The 16,926-nt window shown below is 34.3% G+C and overlaps 2 protein-coding genes across 2 annotated transcripts; one reads left to right on the top strand and one right to left on the bottom strand.

Annotated features, from left to right (window-relative positions):
* The first annotated feature begins 447 nt into the window (after nt 1–447).
* Nucleotides 448–4,935, top strand: LOC145042263 (WD repeat and SOF domain-containing protein 1). Its single transcript, XM_078990661.1, has 18 exons — nt 448–621; nt 892–1,181; nt 1,360–1,449; nt 1,601–1,712; nt 1,875–1,902; nt 2,047–2,145; nt 2,294–2,354; nt 2,441–2,475; nt 2,696–2,770; nt 2,923–3,018; nt 3,127–3,190; nt 3,339–3,392; nt 3,615–3,700; nt 3,798–3,858; nt 3,941–4,005; nt 4,107–4,212; nt 4,326–4,414; nt 4,513–4,935. Exons 2-18 carry the CDS (start codon nt 1,116–1,118, stop codon nt 4,673–4,675), a joined length of 1,350 nt encoding a protein of 449 aa, XP_078846787.1. The 5' UTR covers nt 448–621; nt 892–1,115; the 3' UTR covers nt 4,676–4,935.
* A 7,718-nt stretch (nt 4,936–12,653) lies between these two features.
* Nucleotides 12,654–13,596, bottom strand: LOC145042262 (ethylene-responsive transcription factor 4-like). Its single transcript, XM_078990660.1, has one exon. It carries the CDS (start codon nt 13,555–13,557, stop codon nt 12,898–12,900), a length of 660 nt encoding a protein of 219 aa, XP_078846786.1. The 5' UTR covers nt 13,558–13,596; the 3' UTR covers nt 12,654–12,897.
* Nucleotides 13,597–16,926: the final 3,330 nt, after the last annotated feature.

Genomic DNA, 16,926 nt, shown 5'->3' with positions numbered 1-16,926 from the left:
AAAAAAAGTATAGCACGTTGAAGAACAAAACTATATTAAAGGAGAAGTAGAAGTCAAATTTCACACTAAAAGAGAAAACGTGGAACTTGAAACTTGAAAGAGTTTTGTTTGGTATTGATTTGATTTCCTCCAACCCAACATTGGTGCTATCTAAAATAGCAATGGATTACATGCTTGATTATGCAATTACCAGTTGGTCATATGACTCGTCCGAGTCACGAGTTGACTCGACTCGGTACGAATCAAGCCACAGCTCGTTAATTTTGACCGAGTCGCACAAGAAACGAGTCGCCTTGTTTTGGGTGTTAAATGACTCGACTCGTACGAGTTTAACGACTATGATTAAACTTATTAACCTTTGCTTATTTCACTTTGTTTAGGAATGGACCAATATACCCTTAACCTAATAAATAATGGACCAATATACCCTTAACCTAATATAGTTTTCGTTCGTATGCTTTCACCAGAAGAAAAAGAAACAGCGCAGCCTCCCTTCTTCTCTCGTCGCTCCTCAGGCGATTCCCTATTCCTCGTCGTTGATTGCTCACCGCCGACTTCCATCGTCAAATACCGTCGCACCCACAGCACCGGAGACCGTCGCACACCACAAATACGATTCATGTACGATTTTCTTCATCGTTTACTGCTTTCGTTCAACTGTATTTTGCTGCTCTCGATTTTCCTTTTTCCCCCGATTTCGGTTGAAATCGAAATCATGTGTTTGTTGAAATCGAAGTATGTATGATGTCTGCTAATTTTAGATGTATGTGTTCAATTGCTTCGATTTTCTTTTTTCCCCTGATTTCAGTTCAAATTGTCTGCTGTCACTACAATGGTGTATCAGTGTATGTATTCAATTGCTGTCTAATGGTCATAACTGTTCAATTACAGCTGTTCATAACAGGAAATACACAATGTGTTCATAACAAGAACATGCATATTGCCATAATATAAAAGGAAGCCCTTTTTGGTAATTTTGCCAAACACCCGTGATTCATCGGCTTTCTCACCTCTGCCGCCGCCGGAACTACCATCAACGTTACCGAAGCTCTGCATCTAAATCTATTTGATAAACTCTGCAACGAAACAAACGTTCACTTACTGTTTTTAGAAGTATGAGGGTTAAGGTTATTTCTCGCTCTGCAGATGATTTTACACGCGAGCGGAGTAATGATCTTCAGGTAATTTTGTTTCGGTGTCTGTATGATTTCGAGAAAAGAATAGCAAATATATTAGATTTACTACAAAACCTCGGTCGAATTTTCGTGCGATGAGTGCTTCGATTGACATCAAAATTCAAGTGTAGCTTTTTTTTTTTGAAACGATGGGAGTCTGATTATTCATTTCCTATTGTATCAGAGGGTTTCTCGAAACTACGACCCAAACCTTCGTACTCAAGAGAAGGCGGTGGAGTATGTTAGAGCCCTTAATGCAGCTAAATTAGATAAGGTAATACTTTCTCTCTATGCGATACCTGTTTGATATGCTTTTCATTTTTCTAACTAATTGATTTGTTGTGCTTTGAATGTTAAAGCAAATCATTGTTTTTTAGTTATTTTTTGTCATAGCTGAGATTAATTTTGACATGGACACATGGTAGGTATTTGCAAGACCATTTATTGGAGCCATGGATGGGCATATAGACGCCATCTCATGTATGGCAAAAAACCCTAGTCACCTGAAAGGTGTATTTTCTGGTTCTATGGATGGAGGTATGCTTCAGTTGCCATATTTATTTGTTTCTTTTGGCCTATGTTTTTTCTTCTTTTAAAAGCATATATTTTTCCTTAAGTAAGTCGGAATATTCTTTTGGCTATATGTTTTTAAAAACCAAGTTATGTTCTGTAACATGTTGAATTTGTGATTCCTTGCAGATATTCGTTTATGGGATATTGCTTCGAGGTAATACTTTACTTTGTTCTAACCTTGTAATTATTCAATTTCCATTAATTATATTTCTACAACCTATGATACATTATATAACAACATATGAAGAAATTTCTTTTTCTTATAATTGTTTGGAAACCTAACTTTGTATTATTGTAGGAAAACAATTTGTCAATATCCTGGGCACCAAGGTGCAGTACGAGGTTTAACTGTATCTACAGATGGGGGTGTTCTTGTTTCATGTGGAACGGATTGCACGTAAGCTTTATGATGTTAGATTTGGGTAGTGTTTGGTATCATGGATTAAATGTCTATTCAACCAAACAGACTGTTAGTGTTTTGGCAATTTATAATCCTGAACTTAAACATTAACTTTGATGTGTGTATTGTTACTTAATTGAATCAGTGTTAGACTGTGGAGGGTTCCTCTTTCAAGTGGCATCGACTCATCTGATACCTCAGAAAAGGTTAGTGCTAACTGCTAACCCTAGTTTGGTTTCTTGATTCTTTCACATGTTAACATGTTTATGCAAATTAATGTTTGTGATTGCAGTCAATTGCATCCTATGTTTGGAAAAATGCCTTCTGGTAAGTTTACTTGCTGGGAAAATATCTACTCAGTTTCAGCATTGTAGTTTCATTTTTGTTCATTATACATTGAAAAATCCACCCATTTATAACAGTGGAAATTGCTTTGTATTTGGATGATATTGCTATAATACAAAGAAGTGGAAGTATATAAGTATATATTACTATCTCTTGCATGTATTTTTCATGTTTTCATGGATTTTGAGTTTATTATTTTCAGGGGTGTGGACCATCAATGGGAAGGTAATCTTTTTGCCACAGCTGGTGCTCAAGTTGATATATGGGACCACAATAGGTAATGAGCCAAATTTAGGTCAGATCATTTTGATACAATAGTGTTTTGTTTGGTATGATGGAATTGAGAAGGGAAAGGAATGGAATTCCTCATTCCATTCCATCCAAGACCTGTATAGTTTTGTGTGTCTAATTGGTGTGGTGATGATATAGGTCGCAGCCAGTTAACAGTTTCGAATGGGGAAATGATACGGTTATTTCTGTCCGATTTAATCCTGGGGAGCCAAATATACTTGCAACATCTGGGAGGTCATTTGATTCTATATAACATTGGCTTAAATGCAAGAAACAGCTTCACTGTTTTCCTTCCATTCATTCCTCTCTAAAGATATTTTTTTTTTTTTTACTTGTGTGTAGTGATCGGAGCATAACAATATATGATCTTCGAACATCTTCACCAGCAAGAAAACTTATCATGAGGGTATGTATGCAAATATATAATTATAGTTGACATATTTCCCTAGATATATATTGGTGTGTATAATATAATGATATCTTCTTAGTTGTAGAATATTTTGTTTGAATTAACCATTTTTAATATTGAACTTTATATTTTTTTGTCTTTTCAGACAAAAACAAATTCTATTGCTTGGAATCCGATGGAGCCCATGAACTTCACAGCTGTAAGTACCAACTGGACATCATCTACAACATGCACTTTCCACATCCCCAAACCATTATAAATTATAAAAATATTGCAATAATCTACAAAAGTACATATCTTATCAATCATTTGTAAGTTGAAATGTTCAAATTACAAAAATCTGAAACCAAAAAACACATCCCATCTGCGTAAAAGACATGAATGCCCCTCATATGGTTTCTAACACTTAGTTTTGTGGCAGGCAAATGAAAATTGCAATTGTTACAGTTTTGATGCAAGAAAACTAGAAGAAGCCAAGTGTGTGCATAAAGATCATGTGTCTGCAGTGTAAGATATCTACTGTGATTTTAAACATTTTTTATTTTTATTTTTTTGGTATGGTAGTTATATAAAGACACTAACAGATTTGATGATGACTTTGCAGTATGGATATTGATTACTCACCAACCGGTCGTGAATTTGTAACTGGATCTTATGACAGAACAGTAAGTCCTTTTTTTTTGAAAAATTAATTTTCAGTTATATTTGTATTCATTTTAGTAAATAAAATATTTTGGATTTTCGTAGGTGAGGATTTTTCAGTATAACGGTGGACATAGTAGGGAAATCTATCACACTAAGCGAATGCAAAGGTAACCGTTATTCCCCTTGATTTTGATTTTCTGTACATATGTTGAAATATGTATTTGTGCATTAAATTGGGGACTAAGTTTGATAATTGATGAATTTTCAGGGTGTTTTGCGTGAAGTTTAGTGGTGATGCAAGTTATGTGATCTCGGGTAGTGACGACACCAATCTTAGACTTTGGAAAGCTAAAGCATCAGAGCAACTCGGTGTTGTAAGTTTTATTTTTTTTATTAAATACACTTGTCATTAATAATTCATCTGTTAAAACACTTTTTTTTTTGGTTTCATTAATGTTGTGTAAAATGATTGAATTGTGTGTGGCAGATTCTTCCACGAGAACGTAAGAAGCATGAATATATGGAGGCTGTCAAGAATCGTTACAAGCATCTTCCTGAGGTCAAACGTATATTAAGGTATTTCCCTCTTTTTTTTATTTATTCTTAGTTAATGTTTTTGGTTTCTAACTATATACTTAATATATGTTTTCTTTAAAAAAAATAATAATTTGCAGGCATAGGCACTTGCCAAAACCAATATACAAGGCAGGGTTGCTTAGGAGAACAATGGCAGATGCAGAAAAGAGGAAGGAAGACAGGAGGAGAGCTCACAGTGCCCCTGGAAGCATGCCAAGAAAGTCTGTACGGAAAAACAGAATCATTCAAGAAATCGAATGAGTCTCTCATTAACTCAAACTGGAAATTTCGTCATAATCATCATCAATTTTGCTTAATTTATTTTTAGGAAAATCACCGAGTTTCAGATATAGGTTACGACAACTTGCTTAAATTTGTAATGCAATGCGAAAAGTATGGATTTTGTTTTGGATGCCTTTGTTGGGCGATAGTTTCTGTTTATTACTTGTTAACTAGTAATGACTTTAGGTTGCAATTTTGGGCTAAATGCGAGATATAGTATTATTCAATTTTCATTGAAATCATTGGCATATTATTAAATATTATTACTGTGTTTTGACATATGTATGCCCATCAAAATACAAACCAGTTTCCTAAACTTCTTAAATTTGTAATTACTGTAGAGTTCTTTTGTGAATAGAAACCATTTTACCAACTCAAAATCTATATGAAACTTGATTAAACCCTTTATAATGAGTCGAGTTGTGTAAGTATCACATTAGGTCTAAGTTAAAACCCTAGCACACCCAAAATGTTGCTAGCGTTATCCGATTGATTATCCAAGACCTTCCACGTGAGCCTTGAAATGGGCTTATATAGTGCAGTTTACAATTATTTTAACTTTTTTGGAATGACAATATGTGTTGGTTGTTATAATGAGCCTCTATTTGACTAGATTCAACCTTTAGGATTTCCTTGGTGGGTTTATTTAACATTTACATTAAAGATTGCTGCTTTCTTTGCAATGGTTACAATTTGTGATGCAAGATTTGCAGAAGATAAGCTTAAGAACATTAAGAACAATTAAAGGACATTTTTTGAAAATACAAAGTAGTGGGGGATGGGGAAGGGTTGATGGAGGTCATGACATTCGATGGGATGAGTCGTCGGAAATGGTAAGTACTAAGCAGTAGGGATTGATACATTTATATGTGGAGGAGAGAGATTGGTGGTTTTGGATGGAGGTAGGGTCCTTAATTAGATAAAAGAAAAAAAACAAAAACATAAATAACAAAATGACAAAAATAGTCTTTTTTTATAAACACTTAGCTCCATTTTTTTATGGAGTTATTGATTAGGACTAACCGCACAAGATATTGAAATCATAAGGATCGTCCATATAAATAAATTTGAAAAGGATTAAATTGATATTGACCATTGATGTAATGTTGTCTTAATAACATCATAATCAAGATTATATAAAATGAAAACTTTTTTATGACTTAATATTATTTATTAACTAGGGGCGGAATTGGTATGGTATCGACCATATTTTTTTCTAAACCATGTATCATACAAATTAAAGTTGGTACAAAATTTTTATTATCACAACCATACTAAGTATAATTGGTACCAACTTAATTGGTTACTAATAAGTTTGGTGGGTAATGTTGGTAATGATATATGCCTAACATGTATAAGAATTTTATAAATAAAGATTTTCATTTTCTTAACATTGTAAACCGTGAATAGAGCTTGTGTGAAAGAAAGTTTTGTGATGGTTGAGATTGAAAATTCAATCCATAAAGATTTTATTAATTTCTACCGTAACTTTAAATTTTAATCATAGTAGAGAAAAATACGTTATGTTGAACATAAGTTTAAACTTTATGCTTTCCTTTCCTAATATGGTAAAAGGTAACATTAAAGCTCTTAAATCTTAAATACCAAATACACTTAGAATTTAAATATACGATCTTTTATATATATATATATATATATATATATATATATATATATATATATATATATATATATATATATATATATATAAAAGTTCAAATAAAAATAGTAAATAATGTGAGAACGTAAAATTACTATGTTTTTATTGTTATTTTGTAATAAATGTTGTGTGTGTGTGTATATATATATATATATATATATATATATATATATATATATATATATATATATATATATATATTTGAAGTAATTCTAATATGAATATTAATGTCTGATTATTCATATATTCATTAAAATATTATTATTTTATTATAAATTTATGTATGTGTATATTTATAGTAGATTCTAATTTTAGTTTTAACTTGTAACTATTCATTAATTTATTGTTGAATAATGACATAAAGTTGTTGATACAAAATTCATTGCCGAATAAGAACATAAAAATAGTGTTTTTATGTTCTCACATTATTTACTGTTTTTATTTGAACTATTATATATATATATATATATATATATATATATATATATATATATATATATATTGAGTTGGTTGGTATGGTACTACCAACCAAACATGTTGGCTACCAAACACATTGGTTACCAATATTATTGGTTTGGTTGTTAACATGTTGGTTGGTTTTCTGTAATGCATATTTTTCAACCCTACTTAAAACCATCAAATACCATTAGATCAATGTTGCATTTTAGCGATTTATCCAAAAAAAAGTTTGGTGTTATTGTTGAACATTAGTGGTTGTCTTTATATTACAAGATCAAGTTTCATTGGTGTCGGTTGTTTTCACATAAAATGACGATTAGGGTTAAGTGTTCTTACTTAACCCATTAAGGAATTAATCAATTAAGTCCATCATCTTACTAGGTAAATCATACGGTGTAATCGGGTGTAATTCATAATTCAATTCCAATGGCCCAAAGCATGGGTCCCGATAAGTCCAAACCAACAAATCTAAAATTAGGGTTTTCTAAACCCTAATTAGGGTTTACAACCTAATCGCATGCCCATTAGTCAAATGGTTAGGTTTTTAGGTCAATTAGGGTTTTATTAGGTCAATTAGGGTTAAATAAGTCAGGCACCACCCACTACCACCTCGGGTAGTGGTGGTCAATGGCGGCTCACGGCGACGGTCACCACCTTGTGGTGGTGGTTATGATTTTTTTTGGCTACATATGTCCAAGCATCACAAAATAAGAATCACACACACACAAAAGCACACTGCCACCCAAGGTGACGGTAGAATGGCGGCGTGAGGTGGCAACCACCACCTCACGGTGGCAACGGGTTGTTTTCCTTGAATAATTCGGCCAAACAATGTACATATAAAACAATATCCAAATGAACACACACACACATACATACATACACACACCGAGCCATCCTTGTGGTGGCAGGTGGTGGTTGGAGGTGACAGCCATCACCTCACGGTGGCGATTGTGGCTTTTCTTGTGAAATTTGACCAAGCCACCACATGTACGTCATGCGCACAAGTGGTAGAAGCATACACACACTCTTTTTGTTCGAAAAATGGACCCAACCACCCACCTGGTGACGTACGACGGCGACAGCAACAACGGCTAACGGCTGCAGCCACCATGGTTGGCAGCCATGGTGGTTTTCCTCGGGTTTTTATATCCATCGAGCACCCATCTCCACTTCACGTCTGAGCAGCAACACGAAAACGAGCTATAACACGAAAGGCACTTCCGACTGAGCTACCCTCGAGATGACGACGACAACATCCTCATGGATTCGGCTACTGAGGTGGCGTTAACAACGCTCACATCATTGTTGGCAGTCGCTCCGGTGGTTTGATTAAGTTGTTCTCCGACTTCACAGGCAAGGAGAAGGCGGCTGGAACGGGAGGGATAAGGGTGACGACATCGGTGGTGAAGGAGGCAGAAGGAGGGTGGCGGTTGTGTTTAGTTTAGGGTTAGGGTTACCGGGGTTGATGGGTTATATACCCGACTCACGTAAACTTCATCCCATAATGATGCAAATGGTCCCTTCTTCTCCTTTTTCTTTCAACTTAAGTCCGTAATTTACCCTTTTAGCCCCAAGACTCTAAAAATCCTTTCATAATAAGCCCAATATTTTACCAAACAGCCCCTCCTTTACAAATTATTTTCAAACATATATTACCATTCAGCCCCTTAGCCTCCAAAATCTTTAAATTTAGGTCCAATATTTACCAAACTCTCCCTGACCTTTGAAAATCTTTACAAAATAAATCCCGGAATTAAACTTTTAAATCCCCAATTCCAAAATTATGATGTTTGATTCCCCGAATCCAACACCCCGCTAACTATTATGGATTTTTGGGCTACTATTCATTCATTAATTTTTATCTATTTAATTATTTAATAAACGAGATGTTACAGAAGGAAGAGAAAAAGAGATATAAAGAGGGTATTGTTGGGTCTCCAGTCATATGAGAGAGAATAGAAATACGTAAAATGGTTCTCGATGATATGTTAGGGCTTTAGGGTTCTTTGTCCATTTTTATTGAAATATCCCTTGTTAATAAAAAGACAAAACTTCAAAAATGGTCCTTGTGGTTTTCAAAAATATTAAGTTTAGTCTCTAATTTCAAAAAACCTCACAGATGGTCCATGTGGTTTCAAAACTTTTAATAAATGGTCATTTTCGTTAACTCCGTTATCTTTTGGCCGTTAAGTGGAATGTATTTATATCATTTCACTGCCACATGGACCATTTATAAAGATTTGCTTTATTTTTTTATAAAAAAAGAAAAAATATAATTATTTAACATTAAAGGGTCCCACACACACTTTCTCTCCCTCTCTCTCTCTCTCTCTCTCTCTCTCTCTCTCTCTCTCTCTCTCTCTCTCTCTCTCTCTCTCTCTCTTATGGTGAAGAAAACTTAATCACCACCACCATTGGAAATATTCAAAACCACCACCTAAAATCAACCACTAGTCCACTTTCCTGTCCACCTCTAACAGCAGTTATCACTAACCACTGGTAAACCACCAAAACTAACCAACGACATCAAATCTGAATGAAATTCAAATCTCAAATAAAACAAATCAAAACAAACCATTATATTCATTTATGAATATAATGGTTGTTTTATGCATATTTACATCAAATCTGAATGAAATTCAAATCTCAAATAAAACAAGTCAAAACAAAACCTGGAAATCAAAACAAACCATTATATTCATTTATGAATATAATGATCGTTTTATGCATATTTAACAGATAGGACTTAACGGTGACAATCTTAGGGACAATACGTGCCAATTTTTTAAAACATTAGGATTATCAACATATATATATATATATATTTTTAAATTGCACTCTAACTGCATATTTGTATAAACTAAAGGGACTAAACTATAATTTACTCTAACTCATACTTATGGACGGCAGCGACGGAATACGTGTATTACTGGGTTGACTCAGTCAAGAGGTGATAGCTGGTGGACCCACTACCAACGCCGCTTTTATCTTTCTCTCTTTCACACCTTGACACCTATCCCGTAACCACCCACAAATTCCAATTAGGCTCAATTAAGTATTAACAGAAGGGAAACACACATTATTATAAAGGCATTTTCCGATGTTAACCACTCATAAAAGTTTAATTTTTTTTCATATCACTTTTCTATTTACTTTTAGTCATTAAAAAGCTTTTATAAATATTTTAAGGTGGATTTTCCTGTATTTTTGTGAGAGTTAAGACTGGAGGGAGTGGTTCCAGACACTCTCCTTCCTTCTACCACACCCAAACCCCAAGGGATGGTATTAAACTGAAAGAGGAAAGAGAAAGAAGAGAGAGATAGAGAGATAGAGGAAGATAGAGAGAAATGGAGCGCTCCCGATTCTTGCGACACTCCCCAAACCACACTTCAAAACCGCATGGAGGGGACGGTGTTTCAGTGCCACATCAGTTGAAACCGCACCCATTCCCTCCAGTCTAATACAATATCATTCATGTTTCAAATATGTTATATTGATTTTTTTCTTAATTCTCCAATATGATACAATGTCCATATCTTTTAAAAATGATCCCTATTGTCACATCAACAATTATTTTGTATATATTTTTTAACATATATTTTAAATATTAAACAAAATAATTACTCAATAATAAATAAATAAAATATAATTATTATAGTTAAAAGAATATTTTTAAAATAAAATAACAAAATAATAATACAAATTAAATTTCCAAGTGACATTGTGAATAAATCGTGAAAAACCGATATGGATAGTCTAAGAGCGATACCAACAATCGGTGCAACGAATCAGTGGGGGTTTCAGATGCCTTCAGCAAGACCCTTTGCTTCTTGATTAAATGACAAATCCAAAGGATGTAAAGGTCACAAATTTTCCATTAACAGATAACCCGGTTTGCTTCTTATTGATTTTAATCGATCATCGACTTTACGAAGAAAGATATAATCTAAAATGATGTGACAACAAAGTCGGTAAAGTGAAAAAAAATGGTTTCAACACTGGAGACATGCTTAGGACATGCAAATCTCCAATTGAAAAGAAATCATATAATACCTCTAGCACTAAGAGTATTATGAAACACTTGCAAAAGAAAGAGTTGGACATCATTTCGTTGGTTAGAAGATAGAGAGAATCACTTTTTTAGATTTGAAGTTGGTATAATGAAAATAATATGGAAAGAATGTTGGCCACTCAAAATCATTAAAAAAAAAGTTATGTGGTTTTGAAGAGTAGACCAATAACATTTGTTATTTGAAGTGGATGTTCTGGCTTTGTTGAAAGTCTTTCCGTAGAGAGGATTAGTTGGACCATTCACTATTTTGAAATTTGTGGAAAGCAAGCTTAAAGGCTCGATTTGTCTCATGATCTTTGACGGTATTCATAACATATTACATGCATGTTATTTATGAAGGTTTCTTGGGAAGAGTTTGATATTGTTAGGTTTAAAATAAATTAGAATTTTTATAAAAAGGATGGGATATAAGTATCGTCTATTTATAGAAAATAATAACACCAAAATATAACCTATAGGATGGAGGGAGTCCACCATTCGCCCATTCCCAACTCATTCATAATATCATCTTAGTTTTTTTCTTTTATCTCTTTCATCTTTTTCGACCAAGAACAAATAAAAATTTAATTTTTTCCAACCCATTTAACACATTCAATATTTAATTTTTTTATAAACATAAACTAATAAAACATCATACATGACTAATTTACACAATATTAGAAATATATAAAATTAATTCACAAACTATTTAAAAAACATACAAAATTACTTTGTTGCAAGTCTTAAAGCAAGAATACAAATACACAATGCATGAGGAAGTAAATGGTTGAAGGGGTTCTTAACGACACTCATGCATTATTACATCCACCCGCTTGACCTGCCTGCTTCTGCTTGACAGTACCACAAATCCGTATTCGTCGCCTCAAAAACTACCAACCTACGCCTGGACTCTATCCATTTTTTTTTTGGAAACGACGAATAATTATATAGATAAAGACCCACAACAGCAACAAATAGCATCAAAACAAACAATACTATAGCATCAAAACAAACCAGAGAGGAATAAACAAACACTATAGCATTTTGCTAACATTTTAAACTAAAAAAGAGAAAACTGAGCAACTATCCGTCCAACTTTCCATTCCATTCCTCATGTACTTGTTCCATTCAAAAGTTTGAGCTATAATGAAATATGCATTTTTGGTAGAATTTACTCAAATCTTTTAAAAATTCTATCATTTCTTGTTAGTCATATGTTACACATGGTAGAATATACTATCATGCTTAGCAAATGTCTTTTCTTGGGACAATTCCCCCATGTTATAGCAAAATCAATTAGGTATCTTACATTCCCAAATTGCCTGAATCCCACACCACCGAAAACTCCAATAGTAAAATCAATAAGGTCTCTTACATTCCCAAATTGCCTACGATGAATCCCACGCCACCCGAAAATCCAATAGCAAACTGATTTTGAGAATTCACAGCCAATTATTAAGTGGTTCACATTGGACAAATCCTGGTTTGGTCATTATATCCATCTAAAGTAGCACATCAGCTACTAGAATTCTTCCTATAGCAGCCCTCCATATAAAACATTTAACTTTTAAAGGTATGTTTTGAGTCCATTTAACCAACCCCAATAAAGAATGTGTCCATTTAGCCAACCCCAATAAAGAATGATGTGTTTAAAAGTGTTTAATATTATTAGCCCTATTTTCCATTTTTTCATAAAATATTCGATTGTTTATCCAGTTATATAAACTTGCAAATGAAATACTTCAATAATTATACCTAAAAAAACATCAGAAGAAATTCAAAAATTACAAAAAATGCATAATTTATATTAAGAATTATAAATCTCCTAATAAAATGCTGAATAATTACACACAATTTAACCGGTCGAGAAAGGGAGCTGCCCAAAATCCGGTCTGCCCGTCCAAAAAACACCGTTCTACTCTAAAATACTCAAAAAAAAATGACCCGAACCGGTCTACCCTGCAGACGTTACATATTGAACCCGGTTCGGTCTATTACCAAGTACACAGCTATCTATCATCTATCTTCTTAAACATCTACCGCCGGTGGCGCTAAATTTAGATCAAGATTAAGCTCTCTTCTCGACATGCTCGTATCACGAGGGGCGCTGCAATCCGCAACCGATGAAGAGTCCGACTCGCTCAAAACTCCATTAAATCTGTTCACATATTCCTGTTCAATCTTCGGATTGTACTGATTATACAAGTACGGATAACCTCGATCCATGAACACCATAATCGGCTGGCCATGGGGATGGGGTACGACCGCCACCGTCTGCTGCCCGCCATTATGAAACAACTGGTACCCAGCGACTGAAACATCTAGGCGGCGCGTGAGATCAAGCTCCAACGGCCGGTGGAACGGAGGACGACCATCTGGGGAAGAAGTGGAACACTCGACGGTGCTACTTTGGCTGGGGCTCTGGCCGTCAACGTCGTCTATGGATGGAGGGAAGTTGATCTTTGCCTTGGTGCCCCGGAAGTTGAGGGCGGCGGTGTCGTATGCTTTGGCTGCTTCCTCCGCCGTGTCGAAAGTACCCAACCACACCCGGGTTTTCGTTCCAGGGTCGCGGATCTCCGCCGCGTAACGGCCCCATGGCCGTTTTCTTACTCCCCGGTAATGTACTTGGTCCACACCGGGAATCTTGGCCGCTGTTACAGGCTTTGAAGCATTATTCTTCATAACCATTAGAGAAGTGTTTTAGTGTGTGTGTGTCTATGTGAGACAATTGTGTGTGTTTATTATATAAAGGAAGCAGGGTGTGGTGGGGTCAACGAGGGGTTTGACTGAGTAGGCAAAAGGCGCCGCCCAATTGGGTGAATGGAGTAATGAAATGTGGGTCTCGTTGCACGCGGAAGCGGCTACGACGTTGATTTTTGCCGGCTTTTTGTTTGGGCGGCGGGCGGCCGCAATTCTATAATAAAACAATTTGATGCAAGAATCACGTATTTTTTCTTTTTGTTAGAACTGCAGAAATTTTATAAACAACAAAAGTAGAGAATCGATTAATGGCAATAAAAGTTGTTAAAATAAAACTGGTGGAAAACTGGACATAATGAAGTACATAAAATACATGAGGATAAGGAATCAGTCACTAAACAAGTGTTAAATACTTAAATATAAAGAACAACACCAATAAGGATGAAGCAGCAACCGTGGATACGATCATCAAAACCCTTAAACTATTGAGAGGAATTCTGTCTCGAAAAAAATCCACACAAATTATTTAACTTTCAATTGCACTCAATTAAAATCTGGATTTGACAATCTTTATTAGCTTCAATTGTGTATAACTTCGGAAGTATTTCTTTTTAACTGAACATCACCACACTACAAGTCTTTCCAAAAATATGTTAAATCTTCAGCCCCCACTTTTCTTTTGAATAAATATATTAAAGAAATCCCCAAATCCAAAAATCCTAATCAGTTTGTCCCACATTAAGCCACACACTTTATGGATTTTTTATTTTTTTTTTTAATTTTTTTTTACAATGGGTTTACTGTCAACAAGATGCATTGCGATAATGCATTTTGTCCAAATTCCGTTAGGTGTCTTCAAACGCCACCACCATTTGGATATAACTGCAAGATTTGACAATCTCAAGCAATTAGCACTAAGACCACCGAAACTTTTGGGTTGAAGTATGGAATGCCAAACAACCTAACAAATCTTCTTCTTGTGTCACCTTTCCCCCATCCCTAAAAAAAGGTCATTCTAATTATTTCCAACTTATCAATTGTCTTCTTCAGCCCCTTAAAGAGAGAAAAATAATAAAGTGGAAGCCTCCCTAAGAGGCTAAGACCGAATTCAAAGTGTAGTTCTGCCAAAAAATAGGTTTTTCGCCTTCCAATAGTTTAATACTTTAATTTCGCTTGAAATTTGCCCACAATAGGAGATTAATTGTTCACAAGCTTCATATTGGAGCCAATGGAATCCCCTGATACATGAACCAATGAACTAGAATGAAGTGTGTTCATAATTTAAAATGACCGCAAGTCAAGCAACCTCTAGATTATCTACCCCAATTTTACATCTTTTTTCAACGACTTGCTTTTGTGTAAATTAACTTTTACACTAAATGTTAAATAGAAACATCCTACCAATCTATTAAGATTCGCGATGTTTACCATAGATCACTAATCATGTTTACCGGAGAACCTCCATGAAAAAAAAAAAATGAGATAGAGGATCGCCCTGCCCACCACCTCCTCTTAATCTCTTATAGTAAATGCAATTTTAGATGAACCATTAGCCAAAACCGATGATCTTTCGGAGTAAAGACAATCCTTGACCCTCTCAATTTTATCCCAAGTTTCACTTGCTCTAAAAGTGCTTCCAAGAATGCCCAATAAAAAGAGTCAAATGTTTTATTGAAATCTACCTCCAAGTGGTATACTTTTTTTTTAAACTTTCTTAGCCAAGGAATAAAAGCTCATTTATAAGCAAAGGGCCATCCAAAATATTTCTTTCCTTCCATATAAATCGATTGTTCTAGGCTAATTACCTTGGCAATTACTTTTTTAGGTTGATTCACAAGTACTTTTGAGAGAAAGCAGTCAAAGTCATTATGATCACTACAATTTGGATGTTTTGGATATTCGGGAATAGTGTTGTTTTCCAAAATATCAAGTTTAAGAGTAGCTCTATTTTTTATAATATTGTTATGTATTCCTTTGATTGGTTTTATAATAGTAGTAATAGATCTATTACTTGGCGTTGTGGTTATAAAACTCAATGCTTCAAAACTCTTTGTAATTCTTTTTCCTAGCTTCTTGCTACTTGTTTCCCTTTTATAAAATTTAGCTATCCAAAAAAAACTTTTGAAAGAATTTTATACAAGCATCCAATTAAATTCACATGTCTACGATCCTTTAAAGTCAATGGGTCAAGAATTTTGGGAATTAACATAATAAAGGCGGCATTGCACCCATTATTTAACTTACCCATGAGCTCAAATTCTTTAAAAAAAATGCAAAGAAATTGACTTTTACAAGCTCCTAAAATTCCTTGATTTTGATCGGATCAGTAACCCAAGTGCCACCACAATAGTCAAACCATGTATTCTACATCTTTTTTAATTCCCGTTTATAACGCAGTGAAAAAAAAAATCAGGTGTTTTCTTCTCCCACAATATCCCATTGAATCCTTACTTTCTGTTTAATATCAAATTCATGGATTCAATATCCATAAGCCTTTTCTTCAATTATTGTCGATAAGGACCTCATTTCAACTATGATTTCCAAATCATCCACTTTCTTTCTTTTTCCTCTCATTCCGACATCTCACCACTTTTACAATCATATCTCTATGCTCTAACAACTTTTTTGGCAATTTTGAATTTATGAAGAAGCACCCGCTCTTTATTACCAAACAATATGCACTAATCCAAAATTTTACAACTATATCACCAAACTCTGGATAAAAATCTATCCTCCTTCCACCTTCATTGAAATTCCCCATAAAATTCAAATTTCACGTCTATACATTTTTAATTAAGGCAACTAACCCACATATTAGTTCTATAATCAGAGTCCACAGGAACATACACATTGACCATGTTCATAGTATCTTCTACGTCTGACCAAGTACCCGAAACAAGAATAAAAAATATGTTTGCAATTACAACTTCTTTATTGAAAATTAAATGATTCAATACACAAAATAATCCACCATGACGCCCTTTCGATTGAAAATCATATGACCAACTTCTTTACTAACTTATGCACAAATGTTTCACTTTTACCAACAAATAAATGTTTTAACTTTTTATCAATCTATACTTTTGATGCGAATTATACAAATACATCTTCAACTTTTATGATCTTGATATAATGATTTTGAAGATATACATCCAACTGGGTCAAAAACCACCAAAATATCATATGTCGAATCATAATGTGACGTTTGAAGGAAATATAGGAAACATATACAAGTTGTGCGATCAAACGTTCGAATAAGAGTATATGATTTGTAGAAAGACATAAATACCCTTCTCATACATACTCGAAAATGGCCCTAGCAAACATGTTCTGGAAGCATCATGCACATCACAAAAC

This window comes from Lactuca saligna, chromosome 4 (assembly GCF_052625555.1).
Source record: "Lactuca saligna cultivar CGN05327 chromosome 4, ASM5262555v1, whole genome shotgun sequence".
NCBI lineage: Eukaryota > Viridiplantae > Streptophyta > Magnoliopsida > Asterales > Asteraceae > Lactuca > Lactuca saligna.
Note: the sequence above shows the minus strand (reverse complement) of the source record. Positions and strands in the feature narration are given on the sequence as shown.

Bases quoted from the DNA above. Each gene is read 5' to 3' on its own strand.
- LOC145042263 (XM_078990661.1), top strand. From the start codon at position 1,116: ATGAGGGTTAAGGTTATTTCTCGCTCTGCAGATGATTTTACACGCGAG. The intron at 1,182-1,359 runs GTAATTTTGTTT...CTATTGTATCAG, and splicing joins AGCGGAGTAATGATCTTCAG to AGGGTTTCTCGAAACTACGA. The intron at 1,713-1,874 runs GTATGCTTCAGT...GATTCCTTGCAG, and splicing joins TTCTGGTTCTATGGATGGAG to ATATTCGTTTATGGGATATT.
- LOC145042262 (XM_078990660.1), bottom strand. From the start codon at position 13,557: ATGGTTATGAAGAATAATGCTTCAAAGCCTGTAACAGCGGCCAAGATT.